The 24,686-nt window shown below is 42.3% G+C and overlaps 1 protein-coding gene across 1 annotated transcript in view; it reads right to left on the bottom strand.

Moving 5' to 3' along the window:
- Positions 1-24,686, bottom strand: part of LOC122543017 (GDNF family receptor alpha-2-like) — a 318,753-nt gene that overhangs the window by 121,668 nt on the left and 172,399 nt on the right. Inside the window, exon 4 of the mRNA XM_043681193.2 lies at positions 22,201-22,546. Within this exon, the coding sequence (XP_043537128.1) occupies positions 22,201-22,546 (346 nt within the window). The remainder of the gene's footprint in view (positions 1-22,200; positions 22,547-24,686) is intronic.

Raw genomic sequence — 24,686 nt, 5'->3', positions numbered from 1 at the left:
CCTTTCACATTTGCATTTCTGTTGTGTCTTTCATGACCTCAGACTTCCCAAGAGCATCACAACCATTGAGGTATTTTAGAAGTGCAGTCACTGTTAGAAATGCAGGCCAATTTCAACACAGTAAGTTCCCATACTCAACATTGTGCTAATCACCAGATCATCTGCTTTTGAAGTGAAGTATGCAAAAGAATAGCCACAACACTGGGAGAACTCTCTGCTCTTCTCAAATGGTGCCGTCTGATTGTTTGTAATAACATGAAAAACAGAATCAGAAGGAGGTCATTCAGCCCTCAGAGCCCATTCCTCCATTCAGTAAGATCAGTTCCTGCCTGATCTTATATTTAAGCACTAATTTCGTGCATGAATCCCTTGATTTCTAGATATGTAGAAATCTATTAATCTCTGTGCTGAATGTACTGAACAACTGATCATTCACAGTCCTCTTGGCCACAAGATTCCAAAAATTTACAATCTTCTGAGAGCAGTTTATATACACCTGCGAGGACAGACTCTGACTCGATTTAAGACCTCATCCAAAGGTTTGCGCCTCAGAGAGAGCAGCACCATCATTTAATTGGACTGTCAACTTGATTTCTCTACTCAAGTATCTGGAATGGAAATTGACCTCATGACTTTCTAATTTAGAGACGAGAACCCTCCTGGGCCAAGTCTGAAATAAATCAATTTGCAGCATAATTTCCTATCGTCTTTCACAGACTTTCAAAACTGTGGAACTCCCACCCTCGTTCCTTCTTGTTTGCACAGTCTAACCAATCCTTTTCTGGACTTCAGTGAACCCTCACTCCTACTTCTGGCCCTATGCCTCCTAGTTCTAGCATCTGACTCTATGACTATAATCCCCAACCAGCGGAACTAGTTTATCTGTATCTACCCTGTCTATTCCAATTAATATCGTGAAGGCTTTAATCATACCACTCCTTAGTCTTCTAAATTCTCGAAAAAAACAGGCCTAATTTGTGTAATCTCCCCTCATGGCCTAACCCCTGAAGTCCAAGTATCTTCTTGTGAACCAAGGTTGTACTCCCTTGGAGGCCGATGTGTCCTTCCTGAGTCTGCACACAATACTCCAAGCGATACCAGACTCAAAACGTTTCTCCACAGATATTGTCAGACCTGCTAAGTTTCTCCAACATACTATGTGTTTGTTTCAGATTTCTAGTATTTTGCCTTCATATGAAACAAATGCTAGTTTTGTACTATCTACTGGAAGGGGGAGTAATTTGATCTTCTGGCTATGACTTTCTGACCAAATTGCTATCAAGTTTAGAACTGGATAGTTAATTCACTGAGTAAATTTATTTTTATTATTCACTGTATGACAAAAATGTATAGCAAAAATTTACAGTGTGATGTAACTGAAATTATACATTGAAAAATACCTTGATTGTCTCTTGAGTCTTTCATCTGTTCAAATACAATGATAGTTTCACTTCTTTCTTATGTAATTACAAAACCTTTTTTTTAAAAAGTTGCATTCTCAGGTTAGCTGTAACAATGGGTGTTAGCGCTCCAAAAGCTAGTGTGCTTCCAATTAAACTTGTTGGACTATAACCTGATGTTGTGTGATTTTTAACTTTGTACACCCCAGTCCAACACCGGCATCTACAAAGCATTTTTATTGCTTGTTCCTAGTTGCCCTTGAGAAGGTGGTGATGAGCTGTCTTCTCGAACTGCCACCGTCCGCCTGCTGTAGGTTGACCCATAATGTCTTTGTGGGGAGGGCAGGGGGGTGGCGGGAGTTACAGGATTTTGACCCAGAGACACCAAATATATTTCCAAGTCAAGATGGTGAGTGGCTTTGAGGGGAATTTGCACGTAATGGTGTTCCCAAGTATCTGCTGCCTTGTCCTTCTCAATGGAAGTGGGTTTGGAAGGTGCTGTCTGAGAAATTTTGATAAATTTCTGCAGCGCACACTGCTGCTGATAAGCGTCACTGGTGGAGGGATTGCATGTTTGTGATGTGATGCCAATCAAATGCCGATGGGCTGACAAGTGGCAGACGGAGTTTAATTTCAATAAATGTGAGGTGCTGCATTTTGGGAAAGCAAATCTTAGCAGGACTTCTACACTTAATGGTAAGGTCCTGGGGAGTGTTGCTGAACAAAGAGTCCTCGGAGTACAGGTTCATAGTTCCTTGAAAGTGGAGTCGCAGGTAAATAGGAGAGTGAAGAAGGCATTTGGTATGCTTTCCTTTATTGGTCAGAGTATTGAGTAGAGGAGTTGGGAGGTCATGTTGTGGCTATACAGGACATTGGTTGGGCCACTGTTGGAATATTGCATGCAATTCTGGTCTCCTTCCTATTGGAAAGATGTTGTGAAACTTGAAAGGGTTCAGAAAAGATTTACAAGGATGCTGCCAGAGTTGGAGGATTTGAGCTATAGGGAGAGGCTGAATAGGCTGGGGCTGTTTTCCCTGGAGGACGGAGGCTGAGGGGTGACCTTACAGAGGTTTACAAAATCATGAGGAGCATGGATAGAGTAAATAGACAAAGTCTTTTCCCTGGGGTGGGGGAGTCCAGAACGAGAGGTGAGGTGAGAGAGGAAAGATATAAAAGAGACCTAAGGGGCAATTTTTTCACACAGAGGGTGGTGAATGTATGGAATGAGCTGCCAGAGGAAGTGGTGGAGACTGGTACAATTACAGCATTTAAAAGGCATCTGTACCTCTAAGAGAGAATGAATGCTGCTCTGAACGGAGAGATTACAAGCCCCTGTGTATGTGACGAGATGGCAGTCCCAAAGTGTCCTGGAAATTGAAAATATGTAACATTTGGTTGTGAAATGGATATCTTAGTTTTGGTTGCTGCTTTGACAACACTTCAAACTTAACTGATTATTTTAAATAATGTCTCAGGATACTAAAACTCAATCGAGTTTGAATTTATTGTTTTGCCAACAACAAGCTCATGAGACAATTCGATGTTGCTAACAGATAATCAAGGCACTGGTTCACTGAAAGTTTCAGCTGCACACCAATGTGCACAGACACATAATCAAAACTCACTAAAACAATCAGTGTGACATAGCTATCCACTACTGTCAGTCCATCATGCTCTGAGCATCCATCTCTCCATGCTACAGAACTGGGAGGACATCATGCTCAAACACTCTATTCCACTGATAAGGATCAACAGAAGGAATTCAAAGTTGATGCATCTTTCACCATTATAGAATATAGAACACAGAAAAGTACAGCACAGAACAGGCCCTTTGGCCCACTATATTGTGTCGAGGATTAATCCTGATGTAAAATAAATAACCGATCCACCCCTCAGTTCACTGCTATCCATGTGTATGTCTAGCAGTCGCTCAAATGTCCTGAACAACTCTGCTTCCACCACTACCACTGGCAATGCATTCTATGCATTCACAACTCTCTGCATAAAGAACCTTCCTCTGACGTCCCCTCCATACCTTTTTCCTAATATCTTAAAACTATGAACCCTTGTGCCTTTCAATCCTGCCCTGGGGAAAAGTCTCTGACTATTGACTTTATCCATGCTTCTCATTATCTTGTATACCTCATTATACAATGTAAGAATAATTATCTCCCAAACTTCTGAATTTTTATTTAGAATAACTTAATTGTGTAATGACCCTCCTTTATGGCTTCATTGTAATTTGGATTCAAAGATCAGGCCAATCAGTGTGAAGCTTAGATACCTTCCATTGACAGAGATAAATTTTAAAAGGTAGAAGACATATTCCTTTTGCCAAAACATCAGAATGTAGACAAATTGTTTCGAGATCTGGAGATTGTCTCTGACATTTCGAAGCCTTGGGTTGCCTGTTCTCTGCAAAACGTCCACAAAATTACAGCACATAAAAAGGTCAGAGCTCACCATGTCTGTCTTAGCTCCACACCAGATTCTTGCACTCCAATTACAGTATACACTATCATTTTGCATCTTTGAGTTATGTTGCACATTAAATACCATGACTGAATTTCAAAGACTAATTATTCAATAGTAATTTTAGTACTGAGCTCCCTTTAACTGTCCATTGATCATCTCGTGGATGTACCTTATTGTTACTGATTCTCTCTCAAATGGAATCAGTTTTAACCCATTGGATTGACTCTCCAATACTTTGTTGTAGGTACCTTCCCCTGCAACCGCAGGAGGTGCAAGACTTGCGCCCACACCTCTCCCCTCACCTCCCTCCAAGGCCCCAAAGGAAACTTCCATATCCGCCACAGATTCACCTGTACCTCCACACATATCATCTATTGCATCCTTTGCACCCGGTGTGGCCTCCTCTATATTGGGGAGACAGGCCGCCTACTTGCGGAGCGTTTCAGAGAACACCTCTGGGACACCCGGACCAACCAACCCAACCACCCTGTAGCTCAACATTTCAATTCCCCGTCCCACTCCACCAAGGATATGCAGGTCTTTGGACTCCTCCATCGTCAGACCACAGCGAAACGACGGTTGGAGGAGGAACGCCTCATCTTCCGGCTAGGAACCCTCCAACCACAAGGGATGAACTCGGATTTCACCAGTTTCCTCATTTCCCCTCCCCCCAGCCTGTCTCAGTCAAATCCATCAAATTCAGCACCGCCTTCCTAACCTGCAATCTTCTTCCCGACCTCTCCGCCCCCACCCCAGTCTGACCTATCACCCTCACCTTGACCTCTTTCCACCTATCACATTTCCGACGCCCCTCCCCCAAGTCTCTCCTCCCTATCTTTTATCTTAGCCTGCTGGACCAACTTTCCTCATTCCTGAAGAAGGGCTAATGCCCGAAACGTCGATTCTCCTGTTCCCTAGATGCTGCCTGACCTGCTGCGCTTTTCCAGCAACACATTTCCATCTCCAATACTTTGAAAACCATTCTCAAATCTACTTTTCATCTTTGCTGCAATGAATGCAGTCCCACTTTTTTTTCTAAATCTCCCAGGATCATCCTTCTGAATTAAAATAGTACTTTTCTCAAAGATGCAAAACCCAACTGAAGCTCAGAGACAGCTCTCCAACTATGTCTCAATTCTTTTTCTTGTGCATACCTTGCTTCCATACACTAGGAAACATAAATTCCCAAGGCCACTCAGAAGTGCAGGTAAAGATGCTGAAATGACCGTTTGTTGAAATCAGGGGATTGCACCAAGTTGATGGCCTTAGTGTTGATGCTCCAAAGTTAAAACAAAATATTTAAAATGCGTGACACTGAATTACAACTGGAGTTTTTCCCCCTATTATTTCAAGTGCGCCTCTTTCCAATTTACCAAAATTTCTTTTTCTCTAACCTGCAGGCATGCACTGACTACTCTCAGAGTGAATCTGTGACAACAGTCCGTTTATCACTCAAATTGCAAAGATCTATCCTCATTTTAAACAGTGCTGTTGTAGTTTGCTTGAGCACTTCAGAGCTTTTCAGAAGCCACACTATTCATTACTATTACTGATAATCTCAAGAGAGGCAACTTCACAACAACTGATCGGGTGTTCACTATTGTTTGACCAGATCAGGTAAAAAATTAACCACTTGGTGATGACATATTTCCAGTTAACCTTGCGTCATGCAACACTGCATGAAATTAACACATTCCCCTGCTGGAAGATATTATTGTCCAAGTGGCAAACTTTGGAAATCTCTTTATACAGATCTCCATCTCTCTCCACTCTCTCTTCCTTGAAGATGCTCCATTAAAATGAAATCTAATCAAGAATTCAATCCCCAGTCCTAATATTGTTACACACTCTGCGGGGTAGCCATAAACCAAGATAACAAAATATATTCAATGATATTCAAATTCAGAAATTACCAACAAACTTGCAGCCTTCATTTTGACACAAGTGAAAATCAGCGCAGATTACACATGAATGAAGAAGCTAATGATCCTTAAAATAAGATAAATTTCACTTTCAGTCATAAGTCATAGATGTTTACAGTTCGGAAACAGACCCTTCAGTCCAACTCGTGAATGCCAGCCAGATATGCTCAATTAATCTAGTCCTATTTGCCAGCATTTGGTCCATATCCCTCGAAACCCTTCCTATTAGAGTCATAGAGTCATAGAGATGTACAGCATGGAAACAGACCCTTTGGTCCGACCAGATATCCCAACCCAATCTAGTCCCACCTGCCAGCACCTGGCCCATATCACTCCAAACCCTTCCTATTCAAATACCCATCCAAATGCCTCTTAAATGTTGCAATTGTACCAGCCTCCACCACATCCTCTGGCAGTTTATTCCATACACGTACCACCCTCTGCGTGAAAAAGTTGCCCCTTAGGTCTCTTTTATATCTTTCCCCTCTCACCCTAAACCTATGCCCTCTAGTTCTGGACTCCCTGACCCCAGGAAAAAGACTTTGTTTATTTATCCTATCCATGTCCCTCATTATCTTGTCAAACCTCCATAAGGTCACCCCTCAGCCTCCGATGCTCCAAGGAAAACAGCCCCAGCCTGTTCAGCCTCTCCCAATACCTCAAATCCTCCAACCCTGGCAATATCCTTGTAAATCTTTTCTGAACCCTTTCAAGTTTCACAATATCTTTCCGATAGGAAGGAGACCAGAATTGCATGCATAATTCCAACAGTGGCCTAACCAATGTCCTGTACAGCCGCAACATGACCTCCCAACTCCTGTACTCAATACTCTGACCAATAAAGGAAAGCATACCAAATGCCTTCTTCGCTCTCCTATCTACCTGCAACTCCACTTTCAATGAGATATGAACCCGCAGTCCAAGGTATCTTTGTTTAGCAACACTCCCTAGGACCTTACCATTAAGTGTAGAAGTCCTGCTAAGATTTGCTTTCCCAAAATGCAGCACCTCGCACTTATCTGAATTAAACTCCATCTGCCACTTCTCAGCCCATTGGCCCATCTGGTCCAGATCCTGTTGTAATCTGAGGTAACCCTCTTCGCTGTCCACCACACCTCCAATTTTGCTGTCATCTGCAAACTTACTAACTGTACCTCTTATGTTCGCATCCAAATCATTTATATAAATGATGAAAACTCACGGACCTAGCACCGATCCTTGTGGCACTCTACTGGTCACAGGCATCCAGTGTGAAAAACAACCCTCCACCATTACCCTCTCTCTCCTACCTTTGACCAATTCTGTATCCAAATGGCTACTTCTTCCTTTATTCCATGAGATCTAACCTTACTAATCAGTCTCCCATGGGGAACCTTGTCGAACACCTTACTGAAGTCCATATACATCACATCTACTGCTCTGCCCTCATCAATCTTCTTTGTTACTTTTTCAAAAAACTCAATCAAGTTTGTGAGACATGATTTCCCACAGACAAAGCCATGTTGACTATCCCTAATCAGTCCTTGCCTTTCCAAATACATGAATATCCTATCCCTCAGGATTCCCTCCAACAACTTGCCCACCACTGAGGTCAGGCTCACCAGTCCATAGTTCCCTGGCTTGTCTTTACCGTCCTTCTTAAACAGAGGCACCACGTTTGCCAACCTCCAGTCTTCCAGCACCTCACCTGTGACTATCGATGATACAAATATCTCAGCAAGGGGCCCAGCAATCACTTCTCTAGCTTCCCACAGAGTTCTCGGGTACACCTGATCAGGTCCTGGGGATTTATCCACCTTTAACCTTTTTAAGACACCCAGCACTTCCTCCTCTGTAATCTGGACATTTTGCAAGATGTCATCATCTATTTCCCTATAGTCTATATCTTCCATATCCTTTTCCACAGTAAATACTGATGCAAAATATTCATTTAGTATCTCCCCCATTTTCTGTGGTTCCACACAAAGGCCACCTTGCTGATCTTTGAGGGGCCCTATTCTCTCCCTAGTTACCCTTTTGTCCTTGATATATTTGCAAAAACCCTTTGGATTCTCCTTAATTCTATTTGCCAAAGCTATCTAATATCCCCTTTTTGCCCTCCTAATTTCCCTCTTAAGTATACTCCTCCTTCCTTTATACTCTTCTAAGGATTCACTTGATCTATCCTATCTATACCTGACATATACTTCCTTTTTCTTAACCAAACCCTCAATTTCTTTAGGCAGGTGTTTTTTGTTTTTGGCGCGGAGGCGAAGGCGGCGGAAGAATTGTTCGATGTCTCGCCGGGAAGAAGGGCTCATGCCCGAAACGTCGATTCTCCTGCTCCTTGGATGCTGCCTGACCTGCTGCGCTTTTCGAGCAACACATTTTCAGCCCTCAATTTCTTTAGTCATCCAGCATTCCCTATGCCTACCAGCCTTTCCTTTCATCCTAACAGGAATATATTTTTTCTGGATTCTCGTTATCACATTTCTGAAGGCTTCCCATTTTCCAGCCGTCCCTTTACCTGCGAACATCTGCCCCCAATCAGCTTTTCAAAGCTCTTGCCTAATACCGTCTTTCTCCAATTTCGAACTTCAACTTTTAGGTCTGGTCTATCCTTTTCCATCACGATTTTAAAACGAATAGAATTATGGTTGCTGGCCCCAAAGTTCTCCGCTCCTGACACCTCAGTCACCTGCCCTGCCTTATTTCCCAAGAGTAGGTCAAGTTTTGCACCTTCTCTAGTAGGTACATCCACATACTGAATCAGAAAATTCTCTTGTACACACTTAAGAAATTCCTCTCCATCTAAACCTTTAACACTATGGCAGTCCCAGTCTATGTTTGGAAAGTTAAAATCCCCAACCATTAACCATCCTATTATTCTTACAGATAGCTGCGATCTCCTTACAAGTTTGATTCTCAATTTCCCTCTGGCTATTAGGGGATCTATAATACGATCCCAATCAGGCAATCATCCTTTCTTATTTCTCAGTTCCATCCAAATAACTTCCCTGGATGTATTTCTGGGAATATCCTCTCTCAGAACAGCTGTAATGCTATCCCTTATCAAAAATGCCACTCCTCCTCCTCTCTTGCCTCCCTTTCTATCCTTCCTGTAGCATTTGTATCCTGGAACATTAAGCTGCCAGTCCTGCCCATCCCTGAGCCATGTTTCCGTAATTGCTATGATATCCCAGTCCCATGTTCCTAACAATGTCCTGAGTTCATCTGCCTTCCCTGTTGGGCCCCTTGCATTGAAATAAATGCAGTTTAGTTTATTAGTCCTACCTTGTCCCTGCTTGCCCTGACTGTTTGATTCACTTCTGTTCTCAACTGTACCAGTCTCAGATTGATCCCTTTCCTCACTATCTCCCTGGGTCCCAACCCCCATCTTACTAGTTTAAATCCTCCCAAGCAGTTCTAGCAAATTTCCCTGCCAGTATATTAGTCCCCTTCCAATTTAGGTGCAATCCGTCCTTCTTGTACAGGTCACTTCTACCCCAAAAGAGATTCCAATGATCCAAAAATGTGAATCCTTCTCCCTTACACCAGCTCCTCAGCCATGCATTCATCTGCTCCATCCTTCTTTTCCTACCCTCACTAGCTCGTAGCACCGGGAGTAATCGATATTACCACCCTTGAGGACCTCCTTTTTAAATTCCTGCCTAACTCTCTGTAATCTCCCTTCAGAATCTCAACTTTTTCCCTTCCTATATCATTGGTCCCAATGTGGACAATGACCTCCTGCTGGCCCCTCTCCCCCGTGAGAACATTCTGCACCCTCTGAGACATCCTTGATCCTGGCACCAGGGAAACAACACACCATTCTGCTTTTTCTCTGCTGGCCACAGAAATGTCTGTCTGTACCTCTGACTGCAGAATCCCCTAACACAATTGATCTCTTGGAAGCCGATGTACCCCTCATTGCATTAGAGCCAGTCTAAATACCAGAAACTTGGCTGTTCGTGCTACGTTCCCCTGAGAATCCATCACCCCCTACATTTTCCAAAACAGCATACCTTTTTGAAATGGGTACATCCACAAAAGGCTCCTGCCCTAGGTGCCGACCTCTCTTACCCTTCCTGGAGTTAACCCATCTATGTGACTGTATCTGAGACTTTCCCCCCTTCCTATAACGGCCATCCATCACATACTGTTGCTGTTGCAAATTCCTCATCGCTTCTATCTGTCTCTCCAACCGATCCACTCGATCTGATAAGATTCGCATCCAACAGCATTTATGGCAGATATAATCCGCAGTAACCCTTAAACTCTCTTTAAACTCCCACATCTGACAAGAAATACATATCACTGCAAAGGCCATTTTTGCTCCTTCACAATCTACAGACCTAGAAAATAATACTGTCTTATTCCTCTACAAAACATTGCACCAGGTTAAATTAAGAGCTATGGCTTATATTTTAAGTTTAATCAAGAGACTTATCTCCAAAAACATATAATCAAGAAAGAACCCACTGTACTCACTGATAAAGCCTTTCTCTTGGACTGACTTAAAACAACAATTAACTTATCTGATTCTGTGCTGTGAACTTCGCCCACACCGGTTCCTCCAAGATTAGTTGTGAATTTCACTGTTTGTTAATTTTCCCAGATGCACTCGAATGTCCAGCGACACATGAATTCAAAAACAGCAAAGGCATTAACTGTGCGGGTTCTCTCTCTCTCTCTCTCCCTCCCTCTCTCTCTCTCTCCTGCACTGTCCTCACCATGTGCTTCCTTTGTTTGCTCTTCTCCCTTTGACTTTTTTTTCCAAAGTTCCAAAACAATGCAACAGCATATAAATCAGTAATTGCTGCTCCTGGAATTAGAGGAAATCACCTCCAGCACCTAAAATACCTCAAAGAAAGGAGCAGCTCTTATAGCCAGAAATTTTTCCTGTCCTCCATCTTGGATTACCCAGAATCATATACCCATCCAGATGCCTTTTAAATGTTGTCATTGTGACAGTCTCCACCACATCCTCTGTCGGCACATTCCATACACACACCACCCTCTGTGTGAACAAGTTGCCCTTGAGTACCCTTTTAAAATTTTCGCCTCTCACCTTAAACCTATGCCCTGTAGTTCTGGACTCCACTACCCTGGGGAGATGACCTTGTTAATTTACACCATCCATATCCCTAATGATTTTATAAACCTCTATAAGGTCACCCCTCAGCCTCCAGAGAAAGTAGCCCAGCCTGTTCATCTTCTCCCTAAAGCTCAAATCCTCTAACCCTGGCAGCATCTTTGTAAATCTTTTCTGAACCCTTTTGTGTTTAACAACATCATTGTGATAGCAGGGAGACCAGAATTGAATATGGTATTCCAGAAGTGGCTGAACAAATGTCCTGCACAGCTGCAACATGACATTTCAACTCCTCTACTCAATGCACTGACCAATAAAGGAAAGCATACCAAATGCCTTCTTCATGACCCCATCTACCTGTGACTCCACCTTCAAGGATCTATGAACCTGCGCACCAAGGTCTCTTTATTCAGCAATATTCCCCAGGACCTTACCACTATGTGTGTAAGTCTTACCCTGATTTGCCTTACCAAAATGCAACTCTTCAAATTGATCTAAATTAAACTCCATCTGATATTCCTCAGCCCATTGGCCCATCTGATCAAGGTCCTGTTGTACTCTGAGATACTCTTTTTCACTGTCCACCATACCTCCAATTTCGTGTCATTTGCAAACTTACAAACCATACTTCCTATATTCGCATCCAAATAATTTATATAAATGATGAACTGCAGTGGACCCAGTCACAGGCCTCCAGTTCGAAAAACAACCGGCACCATCTGTCTCCAACCTTCAAGTCAATTTTGTATTCAATTGTCCAGCAAGTTCCAGCTGATTGTTGCAAGCACACAACATTCGGAACAAAAGTAAGCCGTTCAGTCCCTCAAGCCTACTCTGCCATGCATGAAGATAATTGCTGATTGGTTTGTATTTTGAATTTCATAGTTCTTCCTACTGCGATAACATGTGATTCCCTTGCAGAAGATGTGATTCCCTCAGCCTTAAGAATATTTAATGACCCCTCCTGCACCACCTTCTGAGGCAGTGGGTTCCAAAATTCCACAAGCCTTTGGGGAAAAAACATGCCTTTGCATCCATTTATTTTCAAAACACTATCACCTAATTCTTGACTGCTGCAGAAGAGGAAGCATTTTTCCAAATCCACCTTGTCAGCACCATTGAGGATTGTACATACATCAGTCAAGTGACTGCTCAGTCTTCTCAACTCAAGTAGATTTCCAAAAAAAAGTAGCCACTTAGCTGCTCTCCTGCAGTGATCTCCCCACATTGGTTTTTCCAAGGTAAGCCGTGAATTTCACTGCTTGTTTATTTTTCTGAGAAAAACTCTGATATGCAGAAGTACTTGAAATCAAACAGCAGAGGCAGTAACTGTGAAGGTACACTGCTGGACCACAGTAGTGTCGGATTCGTTCTCTATGATTCACTTCCACCATGTGGTCACTGCTTTTGTCTCCCTTCATCCTTTTTTAAAGTGCCGTTGTTTCAATTTTTTCCCCAAAATTCCAAAACAATGCAGCACCTTATAAAACAGTAAGTATTGCTCCTAGAAGTTGAGGAAATCAGCTCTAACACTGAAAATACCACCAAAGAGGAGCAACTCTTACAGCCGCAAGGTTTTTTTGTCCTCCATCTTGGATTACCCAGAATCCTTTCATCACATTCTCCCAGTTCCTTGATCTCCATCACATTTGTTCAGATGGTGCCATCTTCCAAAGCAATGCAGCTAAAATGGCTTGTTTCTTCCATGACCGTGGTTTCCCAACCACCGAGGTTAACAGGGCCCTCAAACATATCCAACCTCTCATCCATGCTTCTGCCCTTACCCCTTCCCATCACTCACAACAGCATGATCGGGTTCCCTTTCAACTCACTTTTCTTCCCATCAGCCTCCGATTCTAAAGGATCATTTTCCACTGTTTCAGAGAACTCCAACACAACACCACCACCAAACACATCTGCCCCTCACGTTCCCGGTTTGCATTTTACAGGGATTGGTCACTCAGGGGTACCCGAGTCCATTCCACAACCACCAAATCTAACTCCTGCCCCTTCCCACAGCACCTTCCAATGTTAACTACAGAAAGTGCAACACCTGCCGCTTCACCTCCTCCCTGCTCACCATCCAAGGGCCTAAAACCCTTCCAGGTGAAGCAGCATTTCACCTGCATCTCCGCCAATCTTGTGTATTGTATTCACTGCAACCACTGTGGCCTGCTCTATATTGAAGAAATCAAATGCAGACTGGGTGATTTCTTTGCGGAACATCTCTGGTCTGTGCACAAGTATGACCCAGATCTTCTTGTAGCCGATCTTTTGCACACAGCATCCTGCTCACATACCCATTTGCCTGTCCTCGACATGCTGAGTGTTCCAGCGAATCCCAACGCAAATTGGAGGGACAGCATCTCATCTTCAGACGAGGCACCTTACAACCTTCTGGACTTAATACCTTCAAACTGTGAATGAACTACCATTTCTTCCCTTTCTTTTACCTTGCATTCTGTTGTCACATCCTCTACTGCACTTCCCCATCTCAGTGGGACTGTCTGTCCTTTCAAGTCTGGCAGCAGACACACCATTCTCACATTCCAATCATTTAATCAGAACTATCAACATCTTTTCTCCACCAGCACCCTCCTGCCCTCCCCCCAAACTATAGCATAAATGTTGTCCCCTCCACTCTTCACTTCAGCTCTGATGAAGAGTCATCTAGACTGGAAATGTTAGCTTGTTTCCTCTTCATGGATGCTATCTGACCCACTGTGATCTCCGGCATTTGTTGTTTTCAGTCCAGATTCCAGCATCTGCAATAATTTGTTCTTACTTGATGTATCAGTAACCAGGTGAGTTGCCGTCAGACAAGCTTTCCATGTAGGCCCACTCTTCTGCCCTGAATGGTTTCTGCAGGGATACCCTGATCTGCTGAATATTTCGACAATTAATTATTTTCATTTATGATGTTCAGCACCCTCAGCTTTTTGGTTTTAGAAGTAAACTATTTTTCACATCCAGTTTCTTGGTTGATGAACACTGCCTGCCACTGTCAACCAGCTTTGATTCTTGGTTTGTGCTGAAATACTACTCTGAAGTAAGGTTTTAAAAATGGCGTTTGGGGGAATGATGGTTCTGGTGGGACACAGATACTGAGGTGGAATTCTGCCGTCAACCACTTTTCAATCATGTCAAATGAATGCATTCTGGTGGGCATGACATGAGTGCATAACCTGGTTAATTTTTAATCCTCAGAGAATTATGATGCTGCCCATGCTTTCCTACCTTTGCTGCAATCACTGATATTGGTGAAGCAATGAAGCAGTTCTAGCCGGTATATGAAATATAGAGAGCAGAGCAAACAATTACAAAATTGCAGAATTTACATCTTAGAGGCTGAGACAAGTCTAATTCAACATTCAATTTGACAAGTGAGTGAAGGGAATGGATCTTTGGAAAAAGAAAGACGAACATAGCGGTGTTGGGCGGCATGGTAGCACAGTGGTTAGCACTGCTACCTCACAGTGCTAGAGACCGGGGTTCAATTCCCGCCTCAGGCGACTGACTGTGTGGAGTTTGCACATTCTCCCCGTGTCTGTGTGGGTTTCTTCCAGGTGCTCTGGTTTCCTCCCACAGTCCAAAAATGTTCAGTTAAGTGAATTGGCCATGCTAAATTGCCGTGGTGTTCGGTGAAGGGGTAAATATAGGGGAATGGGTCTGGGTGGGTTACACTTCAGCAGGTCGGTGTGGACTTGTTGGGCCGAAGGGCCTGTTTCCACACTGTAAGTAATCTAATCATAATTTCAAGTAGTGAAATGTGGTTTCACTGCCAGCAAGTTGAGCTCACAGTTGTTCACTTAATGCAATTTTGTCTGTATTTGCTGCTCTCAGCAAAGTGTATATATATTTAGTTGGCCATGAGGTCCTGCACAATTTGAATAAAAAATGCCAAAGTTGTGTTCTGCAGCTCATCCTCTATTTGGGCCACCAAAGTTGATCACATGCATGTTCAGATTCCTGATTACCCTAATTATCCATGATATGAAAGATTGCTCATTACGTTGTGGGTCAGGTAGTGGCAGTAAAAACCTTTCATCTTTCACTTGAGTGGTTGATGAAAGGCAAGAACTGCAGGATGAGCTGAGAAGAGTTGAACGCCATCCTAATTTGTATTCCTCTTGTTGGTGTCTCTGCAGTACAAAAGGACAGATGTAATTCTGTGGCACAGCGTTTCTTTTAAATATCAGAGCAGCCTGAGGGAAGGGTGTTTCTATGAATTGTGATCATGGGAAATGGCATTGCATCCAGTGAATGGAAAAAAGTCATGCTCTTCCACTGCTCTGTAACTGTTTGTCAACTGAATTATTCACCAGCAGAACCAGGTTGCCAGGTAAGATTTAATTTTATTTATTGTGAAGCATCAATTGATTTTTACCTCATATGAGAACAAGTACATTGAAGTTAAAGTGAGGTACTTTATGAAATGAATTTTAAGTTTTAACATTTTGAACTCTAGCATGAGGTAAAATCAAAACTATAGAAAGTTTTTCCACTTATTTCATTAATGTTGGAATTGGTTTCCGGTGTTGATGTCACATCACCTTTCAGAAGCTCAACCTGAAACTGGCTCAGAGTTTAAGATCTGCTGATAAGAAAACAACAATGCAGTATTGTGAGAATGAATACAAACCTCCTGGGAGGCCCTGTGGAGAGGTTGAATCTTCAATGGTGATATTGAACTTATTTTTAGGGTTAGCTGAATACTACTTGCATTTTGTTTTTTTTTTAGATTCATTCATTCTCACCCCTCCAACATGACACAAAAATAAGAGTGTAGAATGAAACCCAACCACAGCAAATGGCTGTGTACAATGTGTGAATAAAATCTACATAGACATTTTGGGAGGTCAACATGGCTTGTCACGACCTTGTTTCAGGGGCTGAGAGTTGTTCTCTGTCTTGCTGTTGCCTGCCTTGACTATTTGACTTGCTCCTGTTCTCAATTGTACCAGCCACAAGCTTATCTTTTCTCACTATCTCTTTGGGCTCTCTCCCCTCCACCTTACTAGTTTAAAGCCTCCCGAGTAGCACCTGCAAATTTCCCTGCCAGTTCGCCTCTAATTCACGTATAAACTGTCCTTCATATACAGGTCACTTCTATCCCAGAAGCGCAGTGGAGGCCGGGACGTTAAATGTTTTCAAGCCAGAGATTGATAAATTCTTGATCTCTCAAGGAATTAAGGGCTACGGGGAAAGTGTGGGTAAGTGGAGTTGAAATGCCCATATGATTAAATGGCAGAGTGGACTTGATGGGCCACTCCTCTGTCTTATGGTCTTATATTCCCATGGTCCAAAAATGTGAATCCCTGCCCCCTGCACCAGCTCCTCAGCCACAAATTAATCTGCTCTTAACAATAAGTATCAACATTTTGTTTGCCTTCCCAATCACTTGATATATCTGAATGCAAATTCCGTTCTATCATTCTCCTGCAAACTCCGTATTTGAATACTTTGCCATTTTTATATTCCTGACAAAAACAGACTATTCACATGACCACATTATGCTTGATTTGGAAAATGTTTGCCCACTTGCTAAACATTTTTGTACTCCTTTGTAAAGTTTGTGCCTCCTCTTACCCAACTTGCTTTCCTACCAATTTGGTGTAATCAGTAAAATTAGCATTTATAAATTAATCATTCTTTCCCCCTCATCCAAATCATTGATATAGATTGTAAATATTTACGATTTCAACAGTTACTCATGTGGCTGTCTACTCGTTACAGTCAGCAAATATGAAAAAAAAATCACCCATTTAACCCTTTCTGTTCACTAAATTATCTTTATAATGCTGATATTATCCCCAACATCATTTGCTATTATCTTGTCCATCAACTTTCAATGTGTCATTTCATCAGACACTTCTTGGAAATGTAAATACACACATTGACAGAGAATGCTGGAGAAATTCAGCATGTCTGGCAACATCTGTGGAGAGAGAAACAGAGTTAATATTTCAAGTCCCATGGCTCTTCAGAATTTTGAGTTTCAGTTGCACAGAAGAATCATGAGACTCATAATCTCTGAAAATAGCTTGTTGGATTTTTTTTGGAAATGTTCATGAAAAGGCATGATCAATTTGTTTTTAAGCAAGGCATTTATTGCAAACCTCAGAGTTTCAGGTAATTACTGGACTTGCTAAAAATTGCCTGACTGGTTTTAATGACTATTCTCTTTGAATATTGTTTCGCATACAGTTATTCATTTTCATTTTCAGTTGAATCCATCGTGAAACCTTGTTGTCTTCTTGAAGAGCAATTGGAAGACATTTTGATACTGTGTTTCTGTTTGTCAAGACCCGAGAGATAAATACCCTGTCTGCTGATCGAGCTCTGTATTCCCGAAAGTGAGTTTGACAGCCATTTGAACCTTCCACACCTTATCCTTTTCTATCCTTCAAAAGCTAAATGTTATTGACCAAAAGTGTTTTTATCCAATGTAAGCCTGAACATTTTTTCCCTTTTCACATATTGTTTGTATGTGGGATTTGTGTAATTTAGAGGGGTAAGCATTTATATTTTCATGTTTCAATTATGTGTCTGTTTGTTGGGATTAAAGTTATTTGGGAAAAAGTTTGTTGGGATTAAAGTTATTAAACAAACCTAGCTGGTAGAACTTTGTGTCCAATGTCTGTTAGACAGGAGTATGTGATTGATATCAGGACTTGGGTGAAAAGAATTTAATTCATGTTGTGATCTGTGGAGTTGTGGAAAGAGAGAAAAACGATGCACTTCTCCTTCCTTGGTTCCAAAACATGAATGAGAAGGTGGGAATTAGAGACGCATAGAGGAAGAAATGAAGGGATGAAGGAAGACGACACATGAAAAAGCAGAAGGAAAAATTAGAATAGGTGTTAATTTTCTGAGAAGAGAAAGAAAGGTGACAGAGTGAAAATGAAGAGATAATTGGAATATTGACACCAGTGCACAGTGCACCAGCAGACAAGTATAAGATGATTTTGAGAATGCTGTGGAGTCTGTGTGCAGATGTACTAACATCCAGAACTGTGATGAGGAGACTTGTGATCATGACACAATACAAGCCACTCTGGAACACCATTCCCCAATCTTTTTCAAGTATTAGATTTAGCTGAATATTCTGAACTGGGTCAAATATATTTACATGCTTTCAAACTTTCGTTTTTAATTCACTGACATCCGCCTAACATTAAGAGGTTTCCCAAAGGAAAATTGGAGACATTAATGAATTCACTTTTTCGAACCCGTAGAGCATGGCTTTGGATAGTAGTTTGACACTGGGTAGAAAATACTTCTTGTCTTAATTCTTTTACTTCGGCTGTGGTTGTGTCAGAATCATGATCAGACATGCAAAATCCACCAGTGATTAATATTGTGGTCAGCAATATGATAATGATTTTTGTGGTATAGATACACTTTGGGTAGAACACTAGTGATAACTTCCCTGCTCTTCTTTGAAATAGTGCCATGGAATCTATGACATGTGCCTGAGCAGGCAGATGGAACCTCAATTTATTATCTCATTCAAAAATAGCATCTTTGACAGTGCTGAGCACTGGTGTGTGAGCCTCCATTTTTATTTGCCCAAGCCTTGGATTGAAATTGAACCTGGAACCTGTGCTTCAGATTTGAGAGTAATACTGATTGAACTATGCTGAATATCTGTGCCCTCATTTGATAATCAGCCAAAGTCCATCAATTTGAATCAAACAGATAAAAGGACACAAGAAGCATTTGTGAGAGAAAAGCAAGAACAAATGAGAAAGGGAGAGGAAGAGAAAAGTACCATGATAGAATTTGAACAGGGACTTGGAAGGAAAAGAGGTGGAAATTAGCACTGTTATAAGAGAGGAAAAATGTCAGGTGAAAGAATGTGACAAATCTATGTACCCACAAAACTTTTCTGTCATGCAAAGAGTTACCAAGTTATTTCCAATACCTGAACTGTCAGTGATCAGAGATTTACTTACTTCAACTTTATCCAATACACTGTGATACTCTGACACATAGTCTCCAGGAATAGTGCCAGAAGACTGGAGGATAGCAAATGTTGTACCCTTGTTCAAGAAGGGGAGTTGAGACAACACTGGAAATTACAGACCTGTGAGCCTTACTTCAGAGTCACAGAGTCATAGAGATGTTCAGCACGGAAACAGACCGTTCAGTCCAACTCGTCCATGCCGACCAGATATCCCAACCCAATCTAGTCCCACCTGCCAGCACCTGGCCCATATCCCTCCAAAACCTTCCTATTCATATACCTATCCAGATGCCTTTTAAATGTTGCAATTGTACCAGCCTCCACTACTTCCTCTGGCAGCTCATACCATACACGTACCACCCTCTGTGTGAAAACGTTGCCCCATAGGTCTCTTTTATATCTTTCCCCTCTCACCCTAAACCTATGTCCTCTAGTTCTGGACTCCCCAACCCCAGGGAAAAGACTTTGTCTATTTATCCTGTCCATGCCCCTCATGATTTTGTAAACCTCCAAAGGTCACGTCTCAGCCTCCGATGCTCCGGGTAAAACAGCCCTAGCCTATTCAACTTCTCCCTTTACAACAAATCCTCCAACGCTGGCAACATCCTTGAAAATCTTTCCTGAACCCTTTCAAGTTTCACAACATCTTTCTGAGAGGAAGGAGACCAGAATATTGCAATATTCCAACAGTGGCTTAACCAATGTCCTGTACAGCCGAAACATGGCCTCCCAACTCCTGTACTCAATACTCTGACCAATAAAGGAAAGCATACCAAAAGCCTTCTTCACTATCCTATCTCCCTGTGACTCCACTTTCAAGGAGCTATGAACCTACACTCCAAGGTCTCTTTGTTCAGCAACACTCCTTAGGACCTTACCATTCAGTGTAAAAGTCCTGCTAAGATTTGTTTTCCCAAAATGCAGCACCTCACATTTATCTAAATTAAACTCCATCTGCCTCTTCTCAGCCCATTGGCCCATCTGATCAAGATCCTGTTGTAATCCGAGATAACCTTCTTCGCTGTCCACTACACCTCCAATTTTGGTGTCATCTGCAAACTTACTAACTATACCTCTTATGCTCACATCCAAATCATTTATACAAATGATGAAAAGTAGTGGACCTAGCACCGATCCTTGTGGCACTCCACTGGTCACGGGCATCTAGTGTGAAAAACAACCCTCCACCACCACCCTCTGTTTTCTACCTCTGTGTCAGTTCTGTTTCCAAATGGCTAGTTCTCCCTGTATTCCATAATACCTAATTCTCTTCCATGAGAGTTGTGGGTAAAGTGTTGGCAAAGGTTATAAGAGATAGGATTTATAATCATCTAGAAAGGAATAAGTTGATTACGGATAGTCAACACGGTTTTGGAGAAGGGTAGGTCGTGCCTCACAAACCTGATTGAGTTCTATGAGAAGGTAACCAAACAGGTGGATGAGGGTAAAACAATTGATGTGGTGTATATCGATTTCAGTAAGGTGTTTGATAAGGTTCCCTATGGTAGGCTATTGTAGAAAGTACAGGGATTGAGGGTGATTTCGCGGTTTGGATTCGACATTGGCTCACTGGAAGAAGACAGAGGATGGTGATTGATCGGAAATATTCATCTTGGAGTTCAGTTACTAGTGGGGTACCACAGTGATCTGTTTGGGTCCACTGTTGTTTGTCATTGGAGGCTTGTGACAGTGGTGTGCCGCAAGGATCAGTGCTGGGTCCACGACTTTTCGTCATTTATATAAATGATTTGGGTGTGAACATAGGAGGTATAGTTAGTATGTTCGCAGTTGACATCAAAATGGTCGGCAATTGGACACTGACAAAGGTTACCTCAGAGTACAATGGGATCTCGATCAGATGGGCTAATGGCTGAGGAGTGGCAGATGGAGTTAAATTCCGATAAATGCGAGGTGCTGCGTTTTGGAAAAGGAAATCAGAGCAGGACTTTTTCACTTAATGGTAAGATCCTGTGGTGTGTTGCTGAACAAAGAGACCTTGGAGTGCAGGTTCATAGTTCCTTGAAAGTAGAGTTGCAGGTACATAGGATAGTGAAGAAGGCGTTTGGTATGCTTTCCTTTATTGGTCAGAGTATTGAGTACAGGAGTTGGAAGGGCACGTTGCGGCTGTACAGGACATTGGTTAGGCCACTTTTAGAATATTGTGTGCAATTCTGGTCTCCTTCCTATCGGGAGGATGTTGTAAACTTTGAAAGGGTTCAGAAAAGATTTTCAAGGATGTTACCAGGATTGGAGGGTTTGAGCTATAGGGAGAGGCTGAATAGGCTGGGCTGTTTTCCCTGGAGTGTTGGAGGCTGGGGTGACCTTGTAGAGGTTTATAAAATCATGAAGGGGCATGGATAGGATAAATAGACAAGGTCTTTTCTGTGAGGTAGGGGTGTACAGAAGTAGAGGGCATAGGTTTAGGGTGAGAGGGGAAAGAAACAAAAGGGACTGAAGGGACAACGTTTTCACACAGAGGGTGGTGCATGTATGGAATGAGCTGCCAGAGGAAGTGGTGGAGGCTGGTACAATTGCATCATTTAAAAGGCATCTGGATGGGTAAATGAATAGGAAAGTGCCAGCAAATGGGACGAGATTAGGTTAGGATAGCTGGGCGGCATGGATGAGTTGGACCGAAGGGTCCGTTTCTGTGCTGTACATTGCTATGACTCTATCACTCTAATAACAGGCATTTTTATTGTGTTTCTAGCCTCAACTGTCGACCTGTCATCTGTTGGCCTGTTCATGCTCAGTTAATCTACAGACTTAGTTCATCTAAGTCCATCCAAGGTCCATTCCATTACTGTTCAGAGTAAGAGTAAGAGTTTCATTCAATTAAGAAGGTACTTTGCCTTACTGAAGTGATTGCACAATTTAATCAGATCACCAGTTATTGATTTGAATACCTTCAAAGATGCACACTTGTATCAGATTGTTCTAGGTTCACAATACGGCTCCTCTTTTGGCTCAGTGCAGTTGGCATAAATACAGAGGTAAAAACAATGACTGCAGATGCTGGAAACCAGATTCTGGATTAGTGGTGCTGGAAGAGCACAGCAATTCAGGCAGCATCCGAGGACAGGCAAAATCGACTTTTCGGGCAAAAGTACAGAAACAATTCAAAGTGCCATGTAATAAGCAGGAAAAGAATTGAGTAAACACTGAGAATAGGCAAGGAGAGAGGCTTCATGTCAAAAATTTTGACCTGTATCCAGAGGTGCAGTGAGATGATATTTCAGTCCTTCATTTGCTCATGTTACCAAACAGCAATGCCAGATACTGAATTCTAATACCAATGTGATAGTATATCACATGCTCCAGTAACCTTGCTAGAACAATTGTGCAGATTGCTGGCCTTACCTGCACACGTGGTCCGTCTTACAGGTCTGATGAAGTGCCAGGCAGTTTAGCTTCTCCTTGTCTTCATATGAGCAGGTGGGTACAATGGTTTGGCGGCGCCTCTCCGCACAAGCTGGGTCGTTACAGGAGCAGAAGAGCAACCGATAGCTGTACTCTGCAGGCACGCGATCAAAAAACTGCCTCAGTGACTTGTGGCATTTTCGGCGGCTGCAGGTATCGGAGGTGGAGGTGCGCTTGACGCAAGTGGAGATGTACATGGAGCGGTATCTTTTACAGGTGTCATTCAGGTTGCAAGCCTTGGCTGCATCCAAACATTGGTTTCCTCGAGCTCCAGTGGGCTCCAAACCTACAAACACAATGATAGAGAGGGGAGGATAAATATAAGTGAGATTTATTCAGAAGCTTGTGCTGGGTAATAAAACAGGTCCAAACAACAGGATAGACATATGCAATCTGAAATAACTGATCTGAATTGAACATATAATGCAGCGAAAGAAAACACTCTCCCTCATCTTGTGATATTCAGGATGCATCAACAAGATTGAAATCGCACATTTGGGTGCCATGATGCCTAGTGCTGAATGATTTGAAGACAATAAAATTTCAGTTAGACAGCATGTCTAAATTTCTGTTATGGAACTACAAGCTCCTGAAGGCCAAAACAGCTTGATGTTCTTTACCTTTACATGGATTGCCCTGATCTAAATCTTTGCACAGTATTTACAGCCCAGAAACAAGCTGTTTTGCTCAATCATTTCTTGCTGGCATTTGCACACCACTCAAGTCTCCTCCCATTCTTCCTCCTACACCATTGTTTCCTTATATTCTTTTCTCCCTTATGTACTTATATAACATCCTCTTAAGTGCATTGACGCTGTTCACTTCAGCTGCTCTCTGTGGTAATTTCACATTCTCAGCACTTTCTGAGTAAAGACGTTTCTCCTGAACTCTTTATTGTATTTATTTCTATTATTCTGTTCTGGTGGGCCTCTAGTTTTTCTCTTTCCCACAACTGAAAGCTTCACCCCTATTGAAATTTCATCAAAACTTGGCATCATTTTTCAGATCTCCATTTGGTCACTACTCAGCTGTCATATTTTAAGAAAAATGAGTCCCAGCCTGCACAACTCTCATTGAACTCCCAATTGTGGAGTCCTTCCTGTTGATCTTTGTTAATCTTCTCAAGCCTCTCTCTGTCATTATTCTACATGTGATTTAACCAAGGCTTGGTACAAGTTTGGCTTGACTTATTCATTTTTAAAATTAACTCATTGAGAAATCAGTGCTTGGAATGTTGGAGATTAGAAGCTTTGAGAAAGGCCCTTCCTTGCTGATGAAGACAAAACACCTTATTCTGTCAGTATTCCCACTTGAGATACCTAGAAATCAAAGCTACAGGGACAGGAATTCGATGCCAGTTTGTTGACAAAGTCAAAATATCACAGTCCCTGCAGTAACAACTTTCTCAAGGGCAGTAAATGCTAGCCAGCCAGCAACATCCACAAGCGAATAAAACCTGTCAAATTGCATGACCAGGAACTAAACATTGGGAAAGAACAACAGGTGTGACCATTCGGCCCTCAAGCTGTTTTACACATTCAAGCAAATCATGGCCGATCTCTACCTCAACACTACTTTCCTGTCTTAGTTTTAGTTCTGTCAATATCCTTATTGAACAAAATTCTATGAGGGTTTAAGTCTTACATTGACCTGAAGCATGGCTAGCTTCCTGGGGGAGCAGGGGCTCTTCACTGCCTTTTATGTTTTGTCTTGCTTCCTGATTTTAGAATTAAAATCCATGTAGTGTGGAAACACGTACTTCGGCCCAACAATTGGTCCACACTGACCCTCCAAGGAATAACCCACCCAGACCCATTCCCCTGCACTGTATTTACCGCGACTAATAACTGACACTATGGGCAATTTAGCATGGTCAATTCATCTGACCTGCACATCTTTGGATTGTGGGAGGAATTCGGAGCACCTGGAGTAAACCCACGCACTTACAGATCCACACAGACATTTGCCCAAGACTGGACTTGAATCCGGTCCCTGGCGCTGTGAGGCAGCAATGCTAACCACTGAGCCACTGTGCTGCCCTCAAATCAGGAGGTATCAGTCCTGAATGGCTTAGCTCTCGTTTTAAAGTTATGCCCCGTAATACTGAATGCCAAAACAACAAAAATAGAGTCACAATCTATCCTATCAAATTCTGCTATCATTTGAAACGTCTCCTTAAATTGCTCCTCAGTCTTAAATATGAGACAATAAAACCATGCTTCTGCACTCTGACCTCATAATTTAATCTTTTACAGGTCCATTTTCACTTTGATTGCATATATATAGCATCATTAATGCACAGAGAATGGAATGCACGTGATTGTCCTCAAAGCCAGTCAGTCTTTTATGCTGGGTTACACCTGGCCATGGGATACTGTTCACAGATTGTAGCATTGTGGACAATGCTGGGTCTCCTGGCACATTGC

Source organism: Chiloscyllium plagiosum, unplaced genomic scaffold (assembly GCF_037043375.1).
Source record: "Chiloscyllium plagiosum isolate Xiang-an unplaced genomic scaffold, Cpla_swu_hap1 HiC_scaffold_48, whole genome shotgun sequence".
Taxonomy (NCBI): domain Eukaryota; kingdom Metazoa; phylum Chordata; class Chondrichthyes; order Orectolobiformes; family Hemiscylliidae; genus Chiloscyllium; species Chiloscyllium plagiosum.
This window is presented reverse-complemented; position numbering and strand designations above follow the sequence as displayed.